The sequence below is a fragment of the Eucalyptus grandis genome, chromosome 4, assembly GCF_016545825.1.
Source record: "Eucalyptus grandis isolate ANBG69807.140 chromosome 4, ASM1654582v1, whole genome shotgun sequence".
In the NCBI taxonomy this organism is placed as follows: domain Eukaryota; kingdom Viridiplantae; phylum Streptophyta; class Magnoliopsida; order Myrtales; family Myrtaceae; genus Eucalyptus; species Eucalyptus grandis.
The window spans coordinates 22,889,602-22,917,495 of record NC_052615.1 but is presented as its reverse complement, the minus strand read 5'-3'; the positions used below and the strand labels follow the sequence as shown (position 1 = coordinate 22,917,495).

Genomic DNA, 27,894 nt, shown 5'->3' with positions numbered 1-27,894 from the left:
CCTCGCCAAACATAAAGAAAATAAAAAGTAAAGAAAAAAAAAAATAAACAAATTTAAAAATTACAAAAATCATTCACGTTAGTGCCGGTGATTTTATGTACGATGACTATCAATCACACGTCAATGATTTCTAGCCAAAATTGGATGGAAGAACTCGATTGTCAAATTGTTAAAATATTTAGAACTAAATTAGCCAAATTGAGAGGTTTAATATTAAATTGATACATGTGTAATAAATTTATAATTTTTTTGGTAATTTTTCGAGATAACATTGAGGTAATATTATTTAACCATATTATGTACATGATGGGGATTGCGGACAAATATACCAAAAAGAAAGAAATTTTTGTAGGATATCGGTCCAAGAGTATACAAAGAAAACTATTGGCATCAATACTAGTTTACTATTGTTGACGAAAACCCTATCTGAACCATGAATCACAAATGATCGGAGATTGATTGAGATTGCTCAGTAGTTCCACGCTCAGGCCACAAAATGCGCGAATTGAGTTGGAATGGAATGATGAATTTACATGACTTCAACTGCATCGAAATTAATCATTAAGGTTTGCTTTAGTGACCACTCTTCTCACATGGACATGGGGGTGTGGGGTTCGAATTTTCACTTTGAGGGGAGTAGGGTGGGGATAATTGTTTTAAGTGTGTATTTTGACTCTTACACCTTAAATCTAAGAGTGGATTGAGAGTTAGAATGTGATAAATAAATAAATAAATGCATGGGAATTCAATGATGATAACTGTGAAAGGTCAAATGAATGTAAGAAAACCTAATTGCTGTTCAATAAAACCTAATTAACATGGCCTATGCTAAAAAAAAAAAAAAAAAAACAACTAGTTGACAATGACTCACCCAATAGCTATGGTCTAAGTCACGACAGTCTTAACAGGGGTAGATATAACACACACATATCACACGACCAAATTTAAGAGGCACGTGAATTTGGTCAATTTAGGGCGTGTTTGGTAACGCTTCTATCCTTGGGAACAATTTTTGATTAAAAATGATTTTTTTTATATTATATTCCCGGGAACAATTTATAAGCATTTTAAACCGTTTGGTAACTATTCAAAATTTCAATTCCCGGAATAGAATTGCGTTTGGTATAATGTTCAAAATTTTTACTTCAAATCATTTTCTTTTAATTTTTAAATAATTGTATTACTTCTTTCATTTTTTTTCTTTTTTCTTATTTTCTTTTTTTCCTTTCTCTCTCATATTCTTCTTCTTCAAGTGGCCAGCGACCTTACTGCAGCATCGCCAGCCCTCGGCGAGGCCCACCTGGCCACCGGCGAGGCTCGCCCCTCCCGAAGCTAGGCGAGCTTGCCGGACCGATTGCCAGCAATTGGCGACGGTGGGCAGCGGATAGTGGACGATGGTGGACAGCAACCGTGGCGGTGGCGGTAGATGAAGAAAAATAAAAGGGAATTAGAACAAGAAAAAGAATAAAAAGAGAAAATATGGGCTTGATTCTAGAATTGTTCTCGAGAACAAGAATCACGTTTTTTTTCTTGATTCAGTTCTAAATCTACTTCCGGGAACAAAAAAAAAATAGAAATTTGTTTCTAGGAACAAAAATTTTACCAAACACAATTTTGTTCTAAGACTACTCCTGGGAACAAAATAATAGAAATTTTTACTATTTTGCTGGTTACTAAACATGGCTTTAATAGACAAATCTGTTCTCCACTTTTTCCATTTTGTTTTTAATTCATGTTTCATATCCAAGGGGGGCTAAGGAAATATCTCACCCTAATGCCTGAATAATTTATTGGAAAAAACCACAAAAAATCTTAAAATTTGTCGATTGCGACACATTTATCATAAACTTCTTTTTTTCAACACCAAAAACTTTATGCTTATATCCGTGTGACACATTTACCTCAAAAAAATTTGACACCAAAAACCCCAAAAATTATTCTATGACATCAAATTTTTGGGGTAAATGTATCAAATGAATACAAATTTGGGATTTTTGACATCAAAAAAAAAAAATTGGAGTAAATATATCACAATTGACAAAATTAGAATAAATGTATCACATAAGTATAAGTTTAAGGTTTTTGTATTATAAAAATTTTGGAGTAAATATGTTATATATGTATAAGTTTAGAGTTCTTAGTGTCACAAAAAAAAAAATTAGCGTAAATATATCAAGATAGACATAGTTTGAAGTTTTTTGTGGCTTTTATCCTAAATTATTTGAGTCTCTATACAAATCTTTTTGGAATTATCCCATATTTTATGAGGATTCTTCCAACATTGATTATGATAATTTTTTATATTATTCAGTCTATAATTTATTCGGAAAAATCATATCATACACACCCATATACTAGTGTAGCTATGGACAAGATGCTGGCTTGTTGCCACAAAAAAAAAAAAAAGGTGGGACCTAAAAGAGTGTATTTAAATAGAAGGAATTCAACAGAGATCAAGGGCTTACTAGGCTGAGCTTATTGGCTGCCCAAATTTTCATTGGTTGGCGAGCTTCGATCACATAGTCAAAGGCATTTTCATCTAATAACGGTAATGTTTTGAGGGAAAATTCTCATTCTCGTTTGGTTCTCTCTGTGGTAAGGGTAAGCGATTTCAGGTTCTTTACATGTTTCGTTTGAAACTTGAAACCTACCTGTTAGAATATGTTTCTTAGTTTTTGGAATATTGAACCTATCCTAAGTCGATTCCATTTTCTATTCAAGTTCCGCTTGCATTATTAATTAAATAATTGTAATGAATCATCGTATTTAATGACCATATATTGACTACAATTTATATTTAGACACAAAAATATATGAAATATTGATATAGTAAAAGTGTCAATTATAAAATGAAAGCTCAAATTAGCAGTTTCAAATTATATAATTATCATTCAACGTCATGAAATATTGCAGAATCACACAAAGACATAAATAAATAAAAAATACAATAAAACTTATTTCAAGTTTTAGGTTTCATCTACCTAAAACTTGAAACCTATCTGTCGAAACAAATTCCAATTTGAAACCTACTTTATATATCTTGAAACTTGGAATTAACCAAGTTTCAATTGACCAAGTTCTTTGATTTCATGTTCTACTTTAGGAACTATGTTCACTCCTACCCTATAGTGTCCCAACCAAGCAAAATGAAGAAGCTGATGAAAATTTAAAATCTTGTAGAGAGAGCTCGTTGGTTTGCGTCGACTCCAGTAAGAAGAAAGACGAAAGAAAGAGAAGGGGCGTCTGTCAAGGAGAGGAAAATGGGGGGAGGAACGAGAAGAAGCTCTTTTGTGTGTATGGCACTGAAAGAAACAAAGGAAAAAATCAATATCCAAGGATAGAGGGGGAAGAAGATGATGAAGTTCTTTTGAAAAAAAAAAAAAAAAAGTGATTAAATTGGCTGAGATTGAAGAGAGAACAATGAATATTCTCGAGGGAAGTGCCCTGATCATGACATTGGATTTCTTAGATCACCTTAACCTTTTATTTTAGATAATCCTTTTTTTAAAAAATAACATAAATAATTAATGAATTTTAGTTCAATATGTAATTTTGTACATAAACTTTTAAATTTTTTAATATAATTACTTAACTCCAATGTAATTGCAATATCCATCCTAAGCTTTTAATTTATTTAATGTAATCCCTAAATCAATTAAATGTTAAGCAATATCATTGCATATTGAGCTAATATCAAAAGTTTAAAATCGTATTGCATAATAAATTAAAGTTTAGTGGCCATTTATATTATTCTCTCCGTTTGCAAAATTGTCATCACTCTAAAGCCTCGGAGGACTGAGATTGTGCAGGCGAACGGAAGTCCCCGAGCTTGAAGGAGCTTCCCATCGGTGCAGAGAAAATATGGAGGAGACCCAGCAAAGAAAGAGAAAGAGGAGAAGGAGAAGGGACTCTGAATTATCTCGCTCCGCTCCGCTCGGATCGGCCGATGCAGACACCGCTCTGTGTCTGCTTCTAGCTTCCGTCTCCAAGATCAACGCGGGAGGCCGAGGCCGCTCCGACCCACTTCCTTCCTCGTCGTTGGTCAAGCGATGCTTGCGGAAAGTTCTCTCTTTTCTCTCGAAATCGGACGACCCAGTTTCGAGCTTTCGGAAGATACCCCTCGCTGCCCTCTTCTCCGTGCTTCCCGTGCTGCTCAAATCCAAGTGAGCTCTCTCTCTCTCTCTCTCTCTCTCTCTCTCTCTTTCTCAAGCACACATTATCACTCTGCGAGGTTATCTGTAAAGGTAACTTAATGTTTGATTGAATGTGCTGGACAGCAGTCCGGATATCGCCTGTCTTTCTGCTAAGGTTGTAGGAATGGCTTCGCTCTGTTCTTTCGATATGAACCAACGAATCGCCTCGGATGCAGAAATTTTGGAAAGCCTGGTATCGGGTTTGAGGAGTTCGAATAGGAGAGTCAAATTGAGTGCGTGCGGTGCCGTTTCGGATTTGGCGACTAGTTTGGTCGGGCGGCAGAGCCTTCTTGAGCATTCTGCTTTGGAGACTCTCATGTGAGTTTTTCCTCTTTTATTTCTCTCCTCTGTTCTACCTTTTTAGTTGTATGTTTGTTAAGGAGCATGATTGTACCATTAGGCTTTGCAACTGATCGTTTGTTTGTGGAGGAAATGTGGATTTTGGGTGGTTTTTATGGTGGTTTTTATGGGTTTTTTTCCATTCGAAAATGAGTTTTTTCGTGCTTCATTTAGAGGATGAATGTCTCACGAGATGCTTATATTGATTTTGGGCTTTTGGAGTTTGTTCGACCAGACGTTAGGTAAACTTTATTATGGCAATCAATGCTGCTAGCTCATACAGCATCATTTCAATGTTTTTGGCTGTCACCGCATGTCTTGGTTATGATAGTTGCTCATTCATGACTTGACAGCTGCAAAACAAAGACAATGTAATCCATAGAGCTTAATCATAATGGAGGCCTGGGTGCATCAAATCTTGGACGATGTACTAACTCAACAATTGCTACTATGCTACATCTCTGTGTTTTCTAAGATGCACTGATGGAATATGGTCGTTATAACTGATGTGATAGAATTAATGTGACGGGACAATTTCCTTGTTGCTTTATTCTGGATATTGTGTAGTCTGCTTATGCATGAGATAAATGAGTAAGATCTCTTTATCCTTGTTTAAAATAATTCATTTGGTCAAGCTTTCACTGGTTGAGATGCATAGGTACACTATTATCTATCCTCTGATCAAGCTTCAGATGTTGACTACTGCTAACTTCTCTTCTCTATGATATTAAGCAAATAAACCGTTTGTCATTAATGACCTAGGCCCTAATGTCAGACTCATTGGATGCTTCTTTGAAATGGCTTTTTAAGTAAATTTCATGGGAAGTTATGATGTATGAATAATTACACAATGCGTGAAGTCTGTCGATGGTTTATATGCATGTTGCTATTGGTGTCTTTCCTTTGATTGAGAGGGGATGTAGGATGAGAAAGGCACGCCCATTTTTAAACATAGTCTATTGTTGACAAGTTGTTGGATGTATACTTACATTTACTTTTCCATGTACATGTTTTCTTCCTTCCTTGGTGGCTTGAGGTTTCAGACTTATGATGCTCTTTTATCAAGCTGAAGCTAATTATGCAGATTTGCCTGCAAATGGCTTATTGTTTGTATATGTGAGCATGTTATGTGCAGTTATATAATGATAACGTATGTTCTATATGGATTGAAAAAGCTCCTCGTTCTATTGTGAATCAATTAATTATGCGCTGGTTTAAATGATCCGTGCATGGCCTTTGTGGGGGACACACTTATGTTACATATCCATCCATCAAATTACAATCTCCCATCTTGTTTGCTGTTCTTACAACCTGTCACTTGAATATATGAAAAAACTATTGTGGTTGACTCAAGAACTTGTAGATATAATATGGTAAAGCTTGGGAGAAGTTTTGGTACTGTTGTTACTTTAGCTGTTTAGTTGAATATGGCTGAGAATTCTTCTTCTTACGTGGTGTGGTTTAGTTTCTTGTTTGAATTTAATAGCTAATATAGGCTTATTCTAACTCAATACACATTTAATTGCCGATGTCCTTGTCTATCGTCAGCTTGACTCATCATATACTCTAGGGTTTGCTATCTTCAGGTGGCCAAATGTTTTGTGGATTCTGTCACATTATTCCCAGTGGACAATGGATTCAATAGGAGTCACATTACAGCTGCAAAGGAACATGAACTTTCTGTTTCACTTCTTGATGCTGTTATTGTACTTGTTAACTCCTGCAATATCAAGCAATTGGAAAGAGTTCCATCTGAGCTCTCTGAAAGTTTCTTCTTCCTTTTGAAAGAGCTGTGGACTAAACTGCATCCTCGAATGTACAACTCTACGGTGTGCAGCCAGCAAAAAGACTTGTTGAGCAATATGAGGGTGAACGATCTGGCAGAGAGCATTTTCAGACTTTCTATTAGATTCCAATGTACCACTGTTCTGCCAATCGATCAAATCAGGAGAAGCATTTTTGGGTTACCACAGTCTAGTTTCAAAGATTTTATAGAGGGCTATTGGGAAGTATCACCTTTTCTCATAAGAAGGACCTCAAATGCTGTGGATGAGGAGAATATATTTAACTCCTTTTTGAATTGCATTAATCCTAAAGATGTTGTTCACCATCTTCTCTCTTCTGTCCTCCATTGTGCGGTGTCCTGCCCACCTATTGCTTCTGATGAGCTGGACATCTTCAATTTCCTAAAAAACGAGAGAGATAGCTTGGGTATGCCCATAAAATACCAGCAGGATATAAGGGTACTAAAAGCAGAGAGGCTTTCCAACACTGAGAAACATCTTTTCCTCGAGAGCTTGAGTTCTTGCATCCAGTCTCCTCATGTGCTTAGCTTTGATGATATATTCAGATGTGATGAAGCTTACAAAGATGGTTATACAGTGGCTATGCGTGGTATGGAGTTCCGCTTTAGGTCCATCGCTGCTATCACTGAAGGCTTAGCATCTTTGTTTGGTCAACCATCTGTAGGTGCCAATCTTTACTTGACACCACGCAATTCTCAGGGGTTGGCACGGCACTACGATGATCATTGTGTTCTTGTGTGTCAACTTATGGGAATGAAACAGTGGACAATTTCCTCTCCAAGGAATAAGCTTTTACCTCGTTTATATGAACCTCTTGATGGCTCCCAAGGTTCAAATGTTGATGCTGTACCAAATGCATGCATGCAAATTCTGCTGAAGGAAGGAGATATATTGTACATTCCCAGAGGTTACGTTCATGAGGCTCATACTACTAATGATGTACAAAAAGATTCTGCTGGTCTTTCCTTACACCTAACACTTGCCATTGAGGTTGAAGCTCCATTTGAGTAAGTTCTTGTTCGCATGGTTTCTTGTTTGATTGAGTGAGAAGTCCTTATATCCTTATTTTCTCATGTTTATTTTTATTATGTAAAGTGTGCACTACTCTTTTTCATAAGCCATTCTGAAATTTTAACCAAAACTTTCATGATTTTGAGATTCATGATGGAGTAAGTACCATATGTTGCCAATTTGTTTGTCTTAGCCTGCTTATGCTTTTGTCTAGTTTGATGGGTAGCTTATCCATGAATCGCCAATAATATGGCTCTTTTTTGAGTTATGGAGAAACACCTGTTTTGCAAAGATATTTTGCATCTTTGAAATAATGATGATATAACATTGTGTAGATGCATTATCGATGGTAAGCAATTTTACTTTTAAGACTTTCCATGTAACATTGGGTTGGTAACTTGAAGAACACAATCTTTTTTTCCAGGAAGATATACTATGCTGTGCTAAGCATTACAACTGTTGATAAAAGTTATCTGGTAAAATTGAGTGAATATTGAACGCAGTGTTCCGTTTGCAGAGATGAGGATATTCTCTTGATGCAATCTTGTAAATTCGATATTATTCTTTTGCCTGTGTTCTCCAAGCTTCTTGTTCCTTCCGTTGCATGATTATCTTGGGTATGAAATCTGCATTTGCCATCAATGAAGTGTTGAATTTCAGTGAAGTTTTCCTTCTGGACATGCAATGTGTGTGGCCATGTTAGCGCTTAAATTACCAAATTGGATTGCTTGTTTGTTGAGAAGAGAATCTATGTTTTGCCTTAAGATATTATTACTCATAACATTCTGTCAATTAACTAATGAGCCCAATCATTTTCTAGTAGGTTTTTAATTTTTAAAGTGGCTATTGCGCTAAGCATCTGCAGCAAAGATCATATCTTCCTTTCCAATAACTTGAGATTTATGAGGAGAGGGACACTTAACTTGATGATAGAAGTCCGAGTACACATTGCAAATGATTACTATGCTCTTAACATGTCCTATCTGTCTGCATTAGGGGATCGAAAGAGAAAATCAATTTATAATGAAATGACTTCAGGGTGACCTCTAGCAGTCTGCACTGATAAACTCTTCTCCTAACCTGAAAAACAGTTTCTGCATATCACCTTGTCAGCCTAGTTTGTTGTCGTTCATTCAATTATGTTACAAGTCAGGTCTTGAAGTCTTTGTCAGTCCATATCACATAATGAATAATCCAATGGACGAACTAATGTGTTTCAGTTGACATGAAATCCTTGTCTTTTGTTGCTGAATGGTAAATGGGGTCTTCAAAATGTACTTGTAGGTGAAGATTTTTGACATCCAATTAACAGCTTCACTTTGACGCAGGTGGGAGGGATTTATTCACATTGCTTTGCATTGGTGGTTTCAGGACTTGAAGCAACATGTATCTTCTGATTCAATGACTGGGACTTCATATGCAGCTTGCATCAGGCTTTTGCACTTTATGATCATGTCGCTTGGTGATGTTGATCCAATGTTTCGCAAAGCTTGCTTAGTTAATTCAATATGTTTTTCAAGGGACACCAACCACTGGCTTTATCAAAGCCAGGTTGCCATTTTCAGATATCTACTTGATAAGATCAATGAGTCATCTAAATTCATGGAGACACTGCAGAGTTTAGAGAGGTCGATTCAGAAGGAGGAAGATCCGTTTAGGAGAATAAGATGGCTTGAAAGTTTCAACCACAATGAAGAAGAAGCCAATGTAAGGTACGAGTATCACATATTTGACGTAGATGCAAAGCAATTATATGATTCATATCCTGAGGGAAAGGAAACACTAGAAGCAGCATTTTTATTGGTGAAATCTAAGTTCTGTAAGCAAGTGTTGTTGGAGGATGTAGTTCCTAGGTACAGGTTGCTGCTGGAGAAGTACAGGAAAGTGAGGAAGCAATATTTGAATGGAATGCTTTTGCTGCACCGTGACTTGGATTAGATTAAAAGTTTTGTTATGATCTCTCGGCCCAATCATGAATTCCTTTTAACCTTTTTCTAACTCTCATCTCGCTCTAACCCTTTCCTTTCAAAAGTTTATGTCCTGAACTTTCCAAATGTTACATGTCACTTCACCTTGGTCGTTCACCTGCGTTTGCCTCACAGTAGCATAAACCATCATACCACCTAGCGACTCACCTTACTTGAAACGTATAAATGTTCTATAGGCTCACATATGTGTCCTTGGGTCCTAAGATCCTTAAAGTAAGCCTGTCCTTTAATTACCTTTTTTCCCTTCATACTGTATTCCCCTTATAGCATAGGTTGGAGCTTAAAGGATTTGGAGAAGAAATTATTTCGGATGAGATTTGGTTTTTCCTTTTTATACAAAACTTTGATAATCATGTAATCTGATGTAACTGCAAAGGTTCATATCAGAAATACATGCATTTTTCCCCCCCCCCTCCAAAAAAAAAAAAAAAAAAATCCATAAATTTAGCCGAAAGTGGCGAAGGCGCCTTCCTTTTGTGACTTGTGAGGCAACGAGGACCATTCCTGAGGCTGACAGCATCGGAAGATCAATGAGAAGCAAAATAATTGCTAGAAGAGCTTCAACAATGATGATGATGAGAGAAAAGTTAAATAATGCTCGAATTGAATCTCAAAAGAGGGGTTTGGATCTTGTAGATCTGAGACATTGTTAGGGTTTTCATTTGGTGAGAACTGCGGCCAAACAAAAAGAAGAAAAGAAGGGAGCATTTGCTTTGCAAGAGAGAGCGCAGTGGAGACTGGAGAGCAAATGAAGGCCCTAAAAAGGAGCCTTTGATCAGTTGAGTCATCTGGCAGCAATTGCGATCGAGTGAATGAGCCTGAACTCTTAAATGGGACTGAACCGAACCAAATCCTAAGTATCTTTGTTATGTTTGGCTATGGTAGTACCTTTAGAAAATGTCGCTAAATAACTGAGCCGAGTCGACTTTGACACTTCATTGGCTTGGTGACAATTATATTTTAAAACCTTATAGAAACACTTAAAAATATTCTCGTTGAAGCAAGTAGAATGTGTAATTTCTTTTCGTGTTAGTGCCTTGTGCATCATGCCTTTCCAGATGCAAATGACAATTTGTCGGATGGTGGGTGTCAAGATATGATTTTTTTTACGTCCTATAATTTCATTTGGTTTGCTTTCAAATTAATTTCCAACCTAATTGTGGTAAAATAATCACAAAAGGTCGCACCTGTGCAAAAATAAGCCGAAAAGAGGAGCTTATCAAAATCTTTCTGGATGAAAATCATAAGCCTACTGAAGAACTTGAGTAACTAGAGTCACTAATTATTCTATCTATAGAGTTGCTTGGAATTCGAAACCGATGAATGATTTGAACATGCCATGAAGTTTCATCTCGTTAAGCGCAACATTGCTAGAGGAGGAAAGCAACCGTTCCAAAGATTTATCGATCAAATTCAGCCTGCTACAACTTTAGATTCGTAGATGTCTATTCATTAGAGTCCGCATAGCGCAAACGTTGAACTGGAATTGTTGGTAAAAACAGAAGTTATAGGGTGACCACGACTACACGTCCAAGAAAGACAAGTTGGTCACTCAACTTATCATAAACTCTATTAGACCGTCCCATACCGATTTAAGATGAATCTTCGTTCTCTTGACTGATAGACATTCAAATTTCTGAACTTTGAGGATTGAAATGCCGATGGCCAAACTTTGATACTGGTAAAGGACATTTGACTTTTTCTCTATTTCACAATGCCAAAGCAAACGGAAGGAGAATTTAAGAGAGATGTAGTTAAGCTAGAATTATGAGGAAGCAAGAGAGGATCCATCAAAACTTGTCACAGCAACTTGATCCACTGACAAATGCCCCTGGCACTTCGAGGACACCAGAGACTAAAACCTATCTTCCTAGTGAACTTGTCCTAACAGATAAAAGGGTTACTACTCGGGATAAAGCAAACTGATAACAAGCCTGTACCGGAGTTCACACTTAACAATCAACTACTGAATTGACTCCGCTTAAGCTTGGATTATTGTCAATTCTTATTGCAAGAGTGCTACAGCAGACACAAGGGGGGCAGAGGGAGAGAGAGAGAGAGACCCTCGATGGGATGGACAGAAAAGGAAATCCTTCAGAGACGTATACGTTGGAGACATCGATATGTAATGTTTGTATATATGCCTCGAGATAGCATGACAGCACACATGAAGGGAAACAAAACAATCATGCAATGGGACTAATCACTTGCAGCCCGATTCTGTTCTCAAGTTCCAAACCGGCAGAGAAGGATCTCAAACTGCAACGACCAAACACTAAAGCCCAAGACAAAATCGTAAGGACAATGAACAATATCCTAATTAGAACGATAGTCCTAGCATTGGAGAATATTTCAACCTGACAATAATTTAGGACCGAAGCATAAAGATAGTTTTGCCACAACCAATAAACTACCAACGACTTCATTCGTTTCATCTAAGGTTGCCTTGAACTTCCTCCATCGCAGGCACAAACCAAGATTCAGAATTAGATAAGGCAAAAGCCGACTTTTCTCTAGAATCGAACACTTCAGACTCTGCAATTCCCAAGGGCCAACTAGTCATATGAATGCAGAGTCAAGAAACAAACAACTCGCCCCTATTCACTATTCAACACTTCCTTTCTTTAAGTACTGCTTTCAATCACAACCAACAATGGTGCGAACCCTAATCTGATGCAGCTCAATGAAACACCTAAAAGTGCGAAAGCAATCCACAGCAAATGCCAGAAGCTTCGAAGTAGCCCACCTAACAAGCCGCGACAACATCAATTCAATGGCACACGATCCAACTGTAGAATGCACCAGCAACGAACGCATCTAGTGCACTCTTTTCCAAGCACTCAAACGCAGGAAATACTCTTGTCAAATACGAAGCAGATCCAAAAGCCAAGAACACTAATAGTAACAGCATATCCAAAATTGAAAGAGAGGGTCAAGCTCCAGAATAAACCACTACAATCCAATCCAGGTCCACCAATTCGCTCAATCCATATATAGTAAAAAAAGACAAAAGGATGAAACTCGAAATCTTGCCCCTAACACAGACACCCATTTCTCGAAATCAGAACCTGAGCTTGGTAAAGAACCACCTGTTCTTGCCCGTCTTGAACCTCTCCTCGAGCCTCTTCTTGGTCTCCTTGGCGGCGGTGACCTTCTTGTCCTTGCTTTGGAGGCAGTCCGGGTTGACAACGTCCTTGAGGTCGACGTCGAGGGTGTAGCGGGTGGGCATCAGGTGCCGGTAGTTGACGAGCTTCACGAACGTCTTCACCCGCGACTTCTTGCCCGTCTTCTTGGTCGAGTCCTTCTTGATGACCTTGCTCGGGTACTTCTTGATCCCGGCGACGAGGCAGTGGCCGTAGGGGCGGTCCCGCGTGCCGTCGTCGAAGTTCCGGATGATGACGGCCTTCCGGCCGGCGTACCGGCCCTGGAGCACGATCACCGCCTTCCCGGGCTTCAGGAACTTCACCATCTTCGCGGCGGCGCCTCGGCGGAGCTTCTCTCTTTCTTGGGGCTGCAAGGGTTTCTCCTTTCTTCCTTTCTTTCTGCAGCCGGCGAGAGGGAGCCGCGGCGATGAGGCGCTTTTATATGGTGGTGGGGGGTGGGAGCGTGAGAAACCCTAGCTGACTGTTTGGCCCAGCCCATAAATAAGGAAGAGATATATAGCGCAGAAAAATTACAACTTCTTTTATATGTAATTTTTTAATTTTATATATAAACTGATTCTTTTTATAAGTAATTCTTTCATATTTGAACTTTATATATATATAATCGATTGGAAATTAGGGTTTATCGCAAGTCTAGCGATTTTCGACGACCATGAATTTACAGAACATAAGTGACCCGGAAATTAGCAAATTAAGATTTTATATCAATCATGTTGGTATAGTAATTTTGTGAACTTACTTGACTTGATTGATAAAAGGATAATTTTGAAATGTAATTTTTTTTTAAATCTGAAATTGACTCGTCCAATTATTATAATTAAAAGTTACTAGCTAGATACTAACCTATTCTCTAAACCAATTGCAATAGTATGACGAATATCGACATTAGCCATTGTTTTGCTTTGGTGAGGTAGTACTATAATTGTAAACTTTTTCTATATAATCTAATAAGAACATAGAATTCTTCCATAAATTAAGCAAGAAAAGAAGAAGTTAAAAGTCCATAATTTTATCAGTATTTTTTCTATGCTATTTTATTGCATTTAAATAATAATGTAAACTCATTAATAACATAATTTCATGAGGAAAGCCACAAAAGCCATTTAGATCTCAGAAAACATATTCTTGTTGCCGCTTTTTTTTCTTTAGGGAATCGACAAAAATCGGACTCATTGAATAAAGCGCTTTACATGAGACATCATTCGGACTAACCATTTGAAAATAAGATATGTTCGAGTTGGATTTTTCAATATATTAATTTAAGGGGTCGTATTCGAGCTAATCCATTTACTAATGCACTCTTTAAATTTATGTCATAGGAACACAACTGAAATTGCCAACTCTATTTATTTTATTTATTTTTAATGGCGGGCCAGCTTCAATAAAGGAGTTGGGCCGGACGGTTGGACCAGGACCTTGACACAAGCGGCTTGGGCTAATTGGACCGATTAGTGATGTTTATTTAGGTGTGAGTGGATTCTTCTACCACTGCCTCTATCTACGGTCCTATGTAATGTCTGGTAGCCATTAAGATTAGTAAAAGTTCATGAAAGAGCTTGTGTGGCTGTGGAAAGGGCCTGATTTACTGAAACACCCTCAGCTCTAAGTCCCGTCTCAATTTTATTACGAACTTTTCTTTTGTCTTAAAATAAAAACCTCAAAATTTTAGGTCCGATCTCCCGTTTCTACCCTATACTTTTTTGAAAGCAATCACCAACTTTCGATCTCATCCCAGTCTACTCCTGTTTAACCCTTTGCCCAAAGATCACCATTAGTAGTTTGTTGTGGCATTTCAATGTCGGCAACAAATCCGTAATAGTAAGATGAGGTGGAAAATTATCTTCAAAATGAGCCGTTCTTTGATATAAAAATTAGGAAAATTAGAAATGACAAACGGCAAATTTCAGACGTAGGGCTAAGGTGGGCAAATTTGGGACTCAGTTAAAATTATTATCATTTTTTTAGACAAAACAATAATCGGGGTAAATTTAAAACTGAATTTAAAGATAAGGGTTTTTACAGACAAAAAGGAAATTGAGGTAAATTTGGACTGAACTTAAAATTGAGGGGTTTTTAAGATAAAATAAAGTTCAGGATAAAATTGAAATTAGGCTAAAAATTAAGATTTTTGCTAAGGGGATTAGGCTTTCGAGAGCTCTCCTTATTTTTTACAAATTTCCTTAATTTATCGAGGAGTAACTCTATACTTAATATTCCCTAGTTGGTATGCAGACATCCCCTACAAACACGCATCACATATGGGAATCTGGTCACTTTTATCTTCCTCAATATATTTCGAAAATAATAAACTTCATTGAAATTATGATTTATTGGCATAATTTAGCCTTGTTGCGCAAGAGCTTTCCAATAAGTCTAAATCGGACCAAGTCAGATGGGTGGATCATAAATATCGTGATTTTTTTTACTACAACCGTTTAATCTCAAGGGGATGAGAAAATGATCATTCTCCTAGATAAAGTGATGAATTCACATACATCTAGCCACCGAGATTTTGACTGTCTTAAGAATTAGTTTGATCGAAGTTTCAATAATGAAGGTATCACAACCTTTTGTCACGACCATCCATTTCGACCAAATTTGTGGAAATCTATGGTCCCAACACTTTTTCAGAGAATCGAGATCACAAACTTTATGTAAGCACGGAAATCAGGTCAATTGAAGGGAAGAGACACAAGCACTCAAAGAAGGATTACAAATACATAAAGAAAGTATTTGATTTTTTGAAAAAAAAAATAATAATAGAGAAAATCGGTGCCAGGTGCCAGCACACTCAAGGGTTCTTTTGCTTCCAGGAGGCCCGAGTCCACCGGACAGCAAGCCGAGACTGGTTTATTGTGTAGTGGCCCTTGTTGACATGTGTTTGACTATTGAGGAGATGTGAAAATCGAAGTTATGAGGAGTTTTAAGAGGATATATTGGTAGACTATTTATTGTTAAAAAAAAAAATCCCTCATCAGTTTATTATTTTGCAATTTATATATCTTTCAATTTTTGCACTATAATAATAATCTTAGTCATCTTGTCAACAATTAATTTTGGCGTTGTATATTTGTCATTCACTTTGTCATCGATTAAATTTCGGTAGAACATTCAGTTTCATCGAAGGGTTTATGTCCCTTGTGCTCCATTGATATGGTTCCCATTTGGAATTATCACAGGACGACTCTCAATTTTAAAAAAAAGCTAAAGAATCAATTACAGTAAAAGATACTTCATCAACTAAGGCACGTTTCGATGGAAAAAGGTGTCACGTGTCAACTCCTATCGACTTCCCTCTTCAAGGCTTTGACATCTATTCTCCTCAATATTGTGCCACATTGTTTTGTCATATTCAAGGATCACTATGCCAATTCTCCATTAAGTGGAATTACCATACAGTTCCTAATTTGATAGCTGGTGGGCTTACTATGCCGAAGAGCATGTCAAAGAGAATCTTGAATCGATCTTGGAGAAAGTGAAGGATGATGACCCATCTGAGGTTCGGTCCCTTGGACAACATCGAGGGCTTCACCGACACAACTTTCTCAATGGCAACATAGGGTAGACTCGAAGAAAAAGAAGTCCGGTAAGATCAACTACTCTTATAACACGAACTCTATGTATTCCAAGATTTGTTCTATTTTGATTTACTTTCGTATGAAGTCCATATACTTCTCATGTAATCTTTTCATTAAAAAAATAGTGGAAATCAAACCAAAAAGAAAAAAGAAAAAGAGCAAGCCATTGCAATTTGGCGAAAATGATCTACAAGAATTAGAATCGTCGAAAGGCAAGATGATGAAAGATGAGAGGTAGAGGAGGAAGAAGAAGAATAGGGAAGAGGACTGCCCCCTTAGTGAAGCATCGCAAGGTTCAAGATTATTGACCGTCAATGTTAGCGCCATCGTTGATGACGACTGCAACTTGCCTGGCATTGGGGTAGATGTGGATGCTGCTGAAACAACTAAATTATCAATAGAACATCATAGTAGTCAAATGTTGAATTGGTACTTATGCAATTGAGGTTTGCGCTGTTACTGTTGAGTAGTATTGAACCTCTCTTATTCCAAAATCTAATTCAAATGACGAGATTTTTCCTTATACTTATAAACCGATTATCAATCCCTTCTACAACTGACGTTGGACAACCTCAATGCTATCAATATACTTTCCAATAAGTTTTGGGACCAGCATCGTCATGCCTGTGATTCTGATTGTTCCATCAAGTGCGCAACTCCCGAGCTGCAACACCATTGCAGCAAATGGCGCCATCGAACCGACCGCAAGGCTATCCCCAATCATGGAAACTACCACGCATCCAGACATAGCTGAACCCTCTACAGCTTCCTCCGGTTTTGATGTGGCTTATCTGGACAAAATCGATGAAACCCTAAGTCTGCTAGACCCAAGGTGCGACGAACTAGCTTCATACAATCTTGAACTAATGTCACTGGTTGCCGACGACACTGTTAGGGCTAAATGGGAAGAATTCTATCAACTAACTTGGGTCGTGTATTTGGCAATTATTTTGGATCCAAACATAGAAGCTAAACAAGTTTGGTCTGGTTTGCATAGTGAGAGTGCTTAATATGTGTGAAAAATTGCGACGGACACAGAGGCTGCGCATGACAAAATTTCTTAATTTCTATTCCCTGGACAAGTTTCTGAGCAAAGAAATCCGTTTGATAACGACTCAAAATTTCTATTTCTGAAACAAAAATCCGTTTGATAACAAAACAAAATTTCTATTTCTAGGAATAGAAATTGATTAGATAACAACATAGGAAATCCTCAAATACAAAATAATAGTCGAAATACTACTAAAACAACATGGGAAATTATCAAATACAAAATAATAGTCGAAATAATACTAATACATTACAAAAGTTGAAGATACAATTTCATGGAATTTCTGGCATATTATTATCCCTTGCCATTTTATTAGCAATTGTTTTCCTAAGCGTATTTATTTGGTTTCCCTCCTCGGTCAATGTATCGTTTGCAAGCTCATTCTGCGTAGGTTCAGACAAGCACTGCGGAAGCATGAATATGGGTGCCATCAATGGCGCCTATATAGCCTTGTCATTTTATCAAAAACTAGTATTATACAAGATTATCAACAAAATAAAATTAATGGTGTAAAGGAATATATGAGAATTCTACCTTAAAGTAATGTTTATGGTTAGGAACCAATTGGGGGAAGGTCGGTTTATTTTGATTCTCGAATTGAATCAATCCAGTTGCTCATCCCTAATTTCTTTATTGTTGCTCAATAAACCTTTAATGGCCCTTGCATAGCAAAGAGAGAGATTCTCTTGAATCTCTTGCCTTCAAATTAAAATTCAAGATTGTGTAACAATCTAATTATTTTGATTTTGCAAGAATTTTGAATCTGTAAAAAAATAAGGTTAAATTTCTAGGCACGTTTTTTATTCATCTATTACATAAGAACTTTTTCTTCAACTGGCCATGCGCGTGCCTTTTCTAAGAGGAAAGAGCCCCATTGTTTTTAAGTAAGCATTTAAGAACTTTGGTCATTTTTTAAAATTGGGGACCCATTCAATTACCTTTTATCCTAAAGAGGAAGTTATAAAAAAAATTGAAAAAAAAATCAAAAAAAAAAAAAAAAAAAAAAAACACGAGCAAAATAAGAAAAAGAAAATTAGCAATAATTTGTGAAGTTGTGGTTATGAGTGAATTAAGTTAGCAAGAAAGTGCAAGGTTCTTTTATATGGTTTGATTTCGTTTCGATTTCTATTTCAGAAATTGAGAAGTTAAAAATTTCAGCTTCGATTTCTTCAATTTTTCTATTTACGGAATAGAAATTTGTTTTAGAAATAGAGAAATCAAATTACGTTACCAAACGGATTTCTGTTCCAAACCTGTTCTGGGGAATAGAGAAACAGAGAATCTCGAGAACTGTCTATCATTCAAGAGATTTGAGAGTGTGAGAAAACTCCCATCTCATGATTGCCTTTTATGGGTTTAGGTTTAATCTAGGATTTTGACATCGGAGCATTTTGAGATACTATCAAATCTAGGAAAGTGTTACCATTCGCATAGTTACTGATACTTCAGTAATCATACTAATACTTTAATAGCCGCGTGTTTCTGAGGGTGTCCACATTCATTGGATCAAGTAAGTCTTGGATACCTACACCCAATAACATTTATTTCTTGTATTTTCAAGGTTTAGTAAATATCGTTTAAAGTTTCTAGAGTCCTTGTTTATGAGTTCTTCATCTTCCTAAAGAGTCTTAGTAATTACTCATAATTGGAGGGTTGTTCCAAGTTTGTTTTACATAAACATGCTATGATGAATAAGAATGCAAACTTGTTTTAGTGAGAAGTTGCAGACTTGTTCTAAGTTGATGGTGATGCTTCTAATGTGGGAATTGGTGCGGTTATTAGTCAAGAGGGAAAGGCTATTGCATTCTTTAGCAAGAAGTTGAATAATTATTGCAAGAATTACTCTACTTATGATAAAGAATTTTATGCTATTGTTAGAGCTTTAGATCATTGGCAACATTATCTATTGTTCAAAAAGTTTGTTCTCTATTTAGACCATGAAGTCTTGAAATATGTAAATACTCAACATAAGCCCAACAATCGGCATGCCAAGTGGGTAGAGTTTCTTCAAGCTTTCACTTTTCTTATCAAGCATAGAGTTGGAACTCTTAATCGAGTGGCAGATGCATTAAGCCGTATGCATTCCTTGCTATCCACAATGCAAGTGAAGGTCTTAGGTTTCAATATGATCAATGAGCTTTATGAAGATGATCCAGACTTTGGGAAAATTTGGAAAGATTGTTCAAAGGGTCCAATTCCACAATTCTTGTTGCAAGATGGGTTTCTTTTCAAGAATAATTGTTTGTGCATACTGAGAATTTCTCTAATGAAAGCCATTATCAATGAAGCCCATGATGGAGGATTAGCTGGACATTTTGGAAGAGACAAGGCACTCTCTCTTGTCAAAGAAAATTTTTATTGGTCTCACATGGAAAAAGATGTTATGAGACATTTGAAGCGGTGTCGAACTTGTTACATTGCCAAAAGCCATAGTCAAAAACACTTGCTTGTACACTCTGTTACCGGTCCCAACTGCCCCCTAGGAAGATGTGAGCCTAGATTTTGTGGTTGGTCTACCTTGGACACAAAGAGGTGGACACTTGATTATGGTGGTCATTGATCGATTCTACAAAATAGTGCATTTTGTATTGTGTAGCAAAACCTTGGATGCTACTCATGCGGCGAATCTCAACTTCTAGGAGATCGTGAAATTTCGTGGTATTCCCAAAACAATGACATCTAATCAAGATTCAAAGTTTATTAGTCATTTTTTGCATACACTTTGGAAGAAGCTGGGCACAACTCTTCAATTAGTTCTTCTCATCATCCCCAAACCGACAGACAAACTGAAGTTGTTAATCAGAATTTGGGAAATCTTTTAAGGAGCTTACTCAGAAGTAACTTGCGTCAATGGGACACCACTTTGGCTCAGGTTGTATTTGCTTATAACCGGTCTTCAAAACAAACAACCAGAAAAAGTTCCTTTGAGGTTGTGTATAGGAAGAATCCTATTAGTCCCTTGGACATAGCTCCACTTCCCATCTCTCAACATTTTAGTGGAGATGTTAAGGATCGTGCTCACTATCTAAATAAGTTTCATGAGCAAATTCCGGAAAGGATCATAAAGCTTAATGCAAAGTATCAAGAGAGAGCCAATAAGCATTGGAAGCCCGCATCCTTTAAGGAAGGAGATTTGGTTTGGTTACATCTTAGAAAGGAAAGATTTCTTCTGGTCGCCATAGGAAGTTGAAGACTAGAGCCGATGGTCCTTTCAAAGTGCTGTAAAGAATTAGAGACAATGCCTACAAGATTGAACTCCCCAGTGAGTATGTTGTTTTGGCAATGTTCAATGTTGCGGATCTTTTTCCTTACCATGAAGATGAAGACAATGAAAACTCAGGGATGAGTTTATGTTCAGCAAAAGCATATGATGCTAGAGCATTTCGAGACAATATTAGTTCTATGAAAGTGTTACTGATCACATAGGTACCAATACTTAAGTAACTACATCGATACTTCGATAGTTGCGTGTTTTGGAGGATGTCCAGATTCATTGGATCAAGCAAGTCCTAGATACCTACACCCAACAACATTTAATTCTTATATTGTCAAGGTTTAGTAATTGTTGTTTAAAGTTTCTAGAGTCTTGTCTTCTTAAAGAGTCTTAGTAATTACTCATACTTGGAGGGTTCCTCCAAGTTCGTTTTATATAAACATGTTATGATGAATAAGAATGCAGACTTGTTTTGAGTGATAATTTTTAGGATGTCTTGTTGTGCTCTTATCTTTAGGTGGATTCCTATAAGTGGCGACCAATCTATCCAATTTAGTTCTCACTTGTGTTACTTCTTACTTCTCTATACTTTCTCCGGCATTAAATTTAGAAACATTAATGAGCGAGTGTGCTTGAACAAGCGTAGTCTCAGCTTTGCCAATCAAAGTGGAACCATTTCTTCGATCTCTCCCATGAAATAGACACATCATCAGCCACGTTAATCCATGTGTTTAATTTTTATTCCATTACTTATTTCTTACTCAAATCGTTTGGTTTGTTCCCACTTCCATTGAAGTCATAAGAAAGACAACGGAATTGCCACCAATTGGTTTTGTGAACGTAAAACGATTGGACCATAAATGTGGCAAGCAAACTATGTGAAGTTGACGGGTCTCTTGCAAAATCAGAGATATATGGTCCAAGGTTTAGCATTCGCACAATGAACTCCCATTACCGCATTTTCGATTAAGCTATGTAAATTCCTGTCGTTTGTTTTCATTAAAACATGAATATGAGCCAAAACACCAACCCATTAGATATGAGTCTCTAAACTCTTGTATGCTTCTACCGCTCATGGTAGTACTCCCTCTCCTCAAATGTAGAGCTTCGTCTACCACCCATGGTAGCACACTCTTCCCGTCGACGTAGAGCTTCGGCAACCAGTTGTTCTTGTGCAAATTACCATGGGTTCTGCAACAGATAGCTTCCTCCTCCTTTAATCTCCTTATACCCCCACTTCTCGCTGTCCCTGGAGTGCTGCTTCATGTTTGCATGTTCTGGATTTCATCATCGGAGGTCATCGGCGCACTGCACAGAGGTGAATTACCTCACAACCTGTCTCATCCTGCTGTGTCTTGCCTCTTAATTTATTCCTTTGGCAATTGTTGCTGTTGGTGACTGGGTCTTCACTTTACAAGCCACTGAATTATGTTCATTTGAGGATTGTTTGGTCATGGCTTCGGACGAACCTGAGGAATCAGTTCGCATGGCTGCTTTGTGTCAACGCTTGGGACGTCTCTGCTCCGCCCAAGAGGTTGAGATATGGGAGGATGAACCTGCATTAGAAAAACTTGCGGAATGTAGACTAACACTTTTAGGGAAGGTTATTACTACTTCTAATATCAATTTTCAGGCGTTCCAGGAAACAATGAAGCGCGTATGGCGAGTTGTTCTTGTCGAATTCTCCCAACGTGAAGGTGGTTTATATTTAGCAAAGTTCCAGAATGACAAGGATTATCAACGTATTTCACAAGGAGGCCCTTGGCTTTTTTCTAGCCACTTAGTCAACTTTAAGCCCTGGATTCCTAATACACCTTTCCATTGCTATGATTTTACTCGGTGTGCTTTCTGGGTCCAAATTCTTGGCTTACCATTGGAGTGGATTACGGACCAGATTCTGAGGAAGGCTGCAAATCAGCTTGGTGACATTCTGGAGGTAAGAATAGATAGTAAGGAGGGTTCCGCAGTGAAAAGAGGGCGAGTACGAGTGGAAATGGATCTGGGTGCACCTCTAAAAACTGGTAAATTGATTCGATTAGCTGGGAGACTGTTATGGCTAGACTTTAGATATGAACGACTTCCCCACTTTTGTTACTCGTGTGGGAGACTTGGCCACTACGCAACATATTGTACAGACATTCCTTTTGATTTGGCCAGGGAGGAAGGCAAAGATAAACTGGCTTTTGGTCCATAGTTGAAAGCCGAGGTTCGTGAATCTAGCCCCTATTGGAAAGCTTTCTACAATCCTCCAGAAACAGATCAAACTCAGGAAATAATACTCGAGACTCCTCCAGCTTTACTACAACCTCCAACCCTATTACCACCACCGGAAGCTAAAGATAAAGAAGTTACCAATGCAGCTCTTCAAGGGCAGTCCCCTGCTGCGACAGAGCAGCACCCTCTAAATCCTCCTCACGCTATGTTTCCTAGGGGCAGGCCATTACAACAGCTTTGATTCCTGCACATGCCAAAGCTAAAGGCAAAATTACCGACTCTCTCAATTCTTCTGAAGCGTTTCTGCCTTTTAGACCTACTCCCTTAAACTTGCATCAGCAGGGGAGAACTACTCCCTCATATCAGTTTCCTACAGCAGACATAGAACAGAGCCTTATTGATCACCCAACGGATATCCAGCTACCAAGAAGATTGAAAAGTACCCGAACTACTACAAGAACAGGACAAGCAAAAAAACAAAAACGCTACTCTCCCTATGATAAGGGGTGTGTAGTATCTGATCATCTAGATGAAACACATCTCCAGGAAACACCAGTACTAGCAGCAGATGAAGCACTTCATCGGGCTTTGGTGGCTGGCCCTCAACAGCCACCAAATTACAAATGAAGCTTTTATGTTGGAACTGTCAGGGGTTGGGCAATCCCCTGACAGTCCAAGCCCTTAAGGCTTTGTCAACCAAAGAAAAGCCCGACCTTTTGTTTTTGATGGAAACCAAGAACCGGGAGTTGGTTCTCAACAGATTACAGCATATGTTACATTATAATAGATCTTTTGTTCAAAAGCCAGTCGGCACAGCAGGTGGTTTAGCGGTTTTTTGGAATGATACTATCTCTTTAGAAATAGAAGGCTTTTCGGAGGATTATTTTGATATGGTCTGCAGGGATCTTAGTGATGATCGGCTTATGAGAATCACTTGTTTGCACGCCCCTTTCTCGTACCACAATTGCCAGCTGTTCTGGGAGACTCTTCAAAGAATTAGTGCTTTCAATACACTTCCCTAGATTTGTGCCGGGGATTTTAATGAAATTCTTCATCCTTGGGAAAAGGTAGGCAGACGATCCCCTCTCCGTTCCTGACTTACTTCTTTTCGAGATGTAGTAGATGACTGTGCTCTGATGGAAGTCGAAAGTAAGGGCTGTGCGTATACTTGGACAAATCGTCGTGAAGGGGCTGACCTCATTAAGGAACGATTGGACCGAGTCCTATGCTCTATGGAGTGGCGACTTCTCTATCCCGACGCTGAAGTGTATGCTTTACCGCCAATGGGCTCTGATCACAGCCCTTTACTTCTTTCTACGGTGCTAGCTCATAAAAATCGTCGACGCACTTTTGCTTATGAAGCTTTCTGGAATGATGATTCGGAAGTTTGCCACCTTGTCTCTGAAACATGGCCTTCCAATCATTTGAGAAATTCTGATCTCTTGCACAAACTGACTAAAGTAAGAACAGCTTTAAGCCTATGGAGTCGATCCAAGTTTGGAAATGGACACTTGCGGATAACAGCTTTACAACAACATCTCCATATGCTAATTAATCATCCTTACAGTTCTAATACCGACAGCGAAGAGGTATCTCATATCCAAGATGAGCTGAGGAATATTTGGCAACAAGAAGAGCAGTTCTAGGCTATGAGGTCCAAGATAAATTGGCTGCGTTGGGGTGACAAAAATAGTAAGTTCTTTCATGCCACTATAATCTAACGACGGCAGAGAAATCGGATTGGAATGCTTCGGAATGAAAATAATGAATGGGTGTGGGATATAATAGCTTTAAAGGAGTTGACTTCTACTTTATTTACTCAGCTATACACATCAGTAGGCTACTGTGATTTTGGCCCTGTGCTAGATCAATGTTAGTAAGTTGTCACGGACACAATGAATGCACAATTATTGGCCTTTGTTACGGTTAATGAAATATGCCAAGCCACTTTCCAACTGGGTGCCACAAAAGCTCCAGGTCCTTACGGTTTTAACGGTTTGTTCTACCAAACCCATTGGAATACTATCCAGCATGATTTATTCTGTCTGGTTACCGACTTTTTTCAATATGGTAAGTTCCCTCCAGATCTCAATAAGACTCTTATCGTTTTGATTCCCAAAGTACACCATCCTGAAAGTCTTGACCAGTTTAGACCGATAAGTTTGTGTAATTTTGCATATAAAGTTATAGCTAAAGTTATGGCCAACCGACTAAGACCTTTGTTAGAGCAGTTGATATCAATTGAGCAGGCCGCTTTTGTGTCTGGGCGTCAAATTCAGGACAATGTCTTAGTTGTTCATGAGGTCCTCCATCAATTCAAGATGAGGCATCGGAAACGACACTTCCAAGCTCTCCTTAAGACTGACATGCAGAAGGCTTACGACAAAGTTGAATGGGATTTCCTTCAAGCCTACCTTATTAAACTGGGATTTCATCCTTGGTGGGTTCAAATGGTGATGCAATGGATCACCACGACAACTATGAGTGTTAAATTGAATGGGGAATATCTACCCTATTTCACACCATCCAGAGGACTCAGACAGGGAGACCCTCTTTCTCCATATCTCTTTATTTTAATGGCCAATGCTCTGTCCACCCTCATCCATAATGCTCTTACTATGGGACATCTTCGTGGCATCAAACTCACCAGGTCATGCCCCACTCTCTCGCATCTATTTTTTGCTGATGATTCCGTTTTCTTCCTCGATGGCACCATCACGGAATGTCAGAATATGGCCAATATCTTAAACCAATATTGTCAGGCTACTGGACAAGTGATAAATCAAAATAAGTCTGGCCTCTACTTTAGCAAATGTTGCCCGGTAAGTCTTCAAACTAACTTGGTTGCTAAACTGCGAGTACCGGTGTTGAGTTGTTATGGTAAATATTTAGGAGTTCCATCTGAATGGGGCCGATCAAAAAAAGAATTATTTGGCTGGATATTAGGAAGAGTCTATACAAAGTTGGAGGGTTGGAAAGAATTGTTGTTATCGAAAGGCGGAAAGGAGATCCTTCTCAAGTCTGTCGTCCAAGCTATGCCGCAGTACGCCGTGTTGATCTTTAAGCTCCCTATGTCTCTTTGTCGATTGATTGAGCGGAGGATTGCAAATTTTTGGTGGCGGAATGATAAGAATAGAAATGGTGTGCATTGGAAGAAATGGGACTTACTAACAACAAGTAAGACTTCTGGTGGGTTAGGCTTTCGGGATCTTACAGCTTTTAACAATGCCATGCTTGGTAAGCAGGCCTGGAGATTTCTACATCAACCTAATTCGCTTTGGGGTCGGCTCCTCAAGGGATTATATTTCCACTCAAAGGACTTTGAATTTGCAGAACATGGCTCCCACCCTTCCTGGGGTTGGAGAAGCATTCTTATTGGGCGGGATGCCATCTTACCGAATGCAAGATGGTCTGTGGGTGACGGAAAATCAATCAATATTAGGGAGCATTGCTAGTTACCAAGTGGTAAGATTGGCAGACCTACAACTAGAGATGAGCCCAGGTTGGTGGCTGATCTTATTGATCCTCTCCACCATACATGGAATACCCACCTTCACAGATGTTCGACGACTTCATTGTCGACGAAATTCTCAGAATTCCAATAAGACCTCTCCACTCAACAAGATCAGCTTATTTGGATAGCAACAACAACAGGGCATTATATGGTCAAAAGCAATTACAAAGCCTTGGCAGAAACAGCAAGCAAACCACAAGGTAATCATGCATCAACTTCGTTTCATCCACCTCCCGAGCTATGGCGCTACATATGGAAAATGCATATCACACCGAAACTTCGTATATTTCTGTGGTCAGTCTGCCAAAATGCCTTAGCTACTAAATCAAATTTATATAGCAGACATATTATATCCAGCCCTATGTGTACCATATATGCAATTAGAATATGCCGGAAACAGTGGAACATATATTTTTCTATTGTCCGTGGACAGCAGGTGTATGGACACATCCCCAGCTGAAGCTTTCCTTCCACCCAAATACAATTACTCGTATGGATAAGTGGTTTGCAGAATCAGTAAGAGATCAGAATTTCTCACCTCGATTACCCATGATTGCTCATGTTTTATGGCAGCCGTGGCGTCTGCGCAATAATAGTGTCTTCTGTGGTCTACATCTTGATCCCAACCGGGCTGTTGTCGATGCCTTGGCTCAGTGTCGGATTTCCAATCTTTCTGATCCAGAAGGTTCCCAAACAGCAGGTACGCGTACAACAGCCTCCCTCGCTCCTTCAGCACACTACTAGCAACCGCCAGACCCAGGCCTTATCAAATGTAATATTGATGGCTCCTTCTACCCTGGGCACAGAGAGGGCACAATGGCCTATATCAGTCGAGATCACAGATGTCTCCTAACAGATGTATATACGGCCAGATTTCCAGCAACTTCGGCTTTTCAAGCGGAAATACAAGCGCTAACCTTAACCCTAAATCGTCTGAAATAGCAGGGGCTTCTTATCGCATCTATAGTACTCAAATCTGACTGTCTACAGCTGATTGAAGTTCTTCAAGCGCGAAGGCAACCACCATGGCAGGAACGGCCGCTGTTCGACGAGCTCCAATCGATTTTGCCCCTTTTCTCGAACCTCCGTCTGCAGCACTGTGACAGAAGAGCAAATTCAGTCACTGACTGGGCTGCTAAGGCCCATGGATGACCAGATTTGGCCCAAAACTGGACTCTTTTTCCTCCTCCTTTTTTGTAAGCTTTGGTCGCGGCGGACGCGTTCGCTTCTGTTTCGTTTAAACGCTAAGGTGTAATTTTTCTACTATTTAAATACTATTCTCTTTTCTGAAAAAAAAAAAAAAAAAACTCTTGTATGCTGATGTTTTCAAGAAAATTAATTTCAAACTTTCGAATCCAGGGTTACTTTTGTAAAAACCAACTTCAACTTTCCAGGCCCCATTATTATAGAAATCGGCTGAAAGGGATCCTTACATCCTTCAAGACAATTTACAAGACTGACTAAGTCAAAATTGGGATAAGGACACTATAAGTGTTATAACTTTTGTATGATACTCACTTAAGTGTCATAACCTTTTTTTCAATTGCTTGAATATCTTAATTTATGTGCAGCGTTCACTTGAGTGTCATAACTTGTTTTTTTCACTTGACTACCATATAATTTCTTCATCGATCACTTTAGTGTCATAATTTATAAAAAAATGTTCACCGCAAGTGCTATGCTACTTCGAATTTTCGGCACCCAATTAAACGTTCTTAAAAGTTAGGGCCTATGTGGCTCATTGTAAATGCCAAAAGTTTTCGGTATGTTCACTAAGCAATTCTTGTCTAAACGACGTTGTCTTCCAATTTTTGGAAAAAATG

At 38.5% G+C, this 27,894-nt stretch overlaps 2 protein-coding genes and 1 long non-coding RNA gene across 7 annotated transcripts; 1 reads left to right on the top strand and 2 right to left on the bottom strand.

Annotated features, from left to right (window-relative positions):
• The first annotated feature begins 3,770 nt into the window (after window positions 1-3,770).
• LOC104441291 lies at window positions 3,771-10,323 on the top strand. Of its 4 annotated transcripts, none has more exons than XM_039311351.1 (4): window positions 3,771-4,163; window positions 4,281-4,511; window positions 6,103-7,344; window positions 8,677-10,323. In XM_039311351.1, exons 1-4 carry the CDS (start codon window positions 3,862-3,864, stop codon window positions 9,284-9,286), a joined length of 2,385 nt encoding a protein of 794 aa, XP_039167285.1. In that variant the 5' UTR covers window positions 3,771-3,861; the 3' UTR covers window positions 9,287-10,323. The 4 variants fall into 4 exon arrangements, with proteins under 4 accessions (XP_039167285.1, XP_039167284.1, XP_039167286.1 ...); XM_039311350.1 differs by having other exon boundaries at window positions 4,278-4,511; XM_039311352.1 differs by lacking the exon at window positions 4,281-4,511.
• Window positions 10,324-12,183: 1,860 nt separating this feature from the next.
• On the bottom strand, window positions 12,184-12,908 carry LOC104441290 (60S ribosomal protein L27). The gene has a single exon (XM_010054368.3). The coding sequence runs from the start codon at window positions 12,803-12,805 to the stop codon at window positions 12,398-12,400; it is 408 nt and encodes a 135-aa protein (XP_010052670.1). The 5' UTR covers window positions 12,806-12,908; the 3' UTR covers window positions 12,184-12,397.
• An 8,361-nt stretch (window positions 12,909-21,269) lies between these two features.
• Window positions 21,270-27,129, bottom strand: LOC108959009. Of its 2 annotated transcripts, none has more exons than XR_001986486.2 (4): window positions 26,989-27,129; window positions 26,610-26,867; window positions 22,696-22,927; window positions 21,270-21,899 (listed from the first exon to the last, which is right to left on the bottom strand). It is a non-coding gene; the product is annotated as an uncharacterized LOC108959009 (long non-coding RNA). The 2 variants fall into 2 exon arrangements; XR_005550209.1 differs by having other exon boundaries at window positions 22,696-22,801.
• Between the last annotated feature and the right edge of the window lie 765 nt (window positions 27,130-27,894).

Bases quoted from the DNA above. Each gene is read 5' to 3' on its own strand.
- LOC104441291 (XM_039311350.1), top strand. From the start codon at position 3,862: ATGGAGGAGACCCAGCAAAGAAAGAGAAAGAGGAGAAGGAGAAGGGAC. The intron at 4,512-6,102 runs GTGAGTTTTTCC...CATATACTCTAG, and splicing joins TCTGCTTTGGAGACTCTCAT to GGTTTGCTATCTTCAGGTGG. The intron at 7,345-8,676 runs GTAAGTTCTTGT...ACTTTGACGCAG, and splicing joins GAGGTTGAAGCTCCATTTGA to GTGGGAGGGATTTATTCACA.
- LOC104441290 (XM_010054368.3), bottom strand. From the start codon at position 12,805: ATGGTGAAGTTCCTGAAGCCCGGGAAGGCGGTGATCGTGCTCCAGGGC.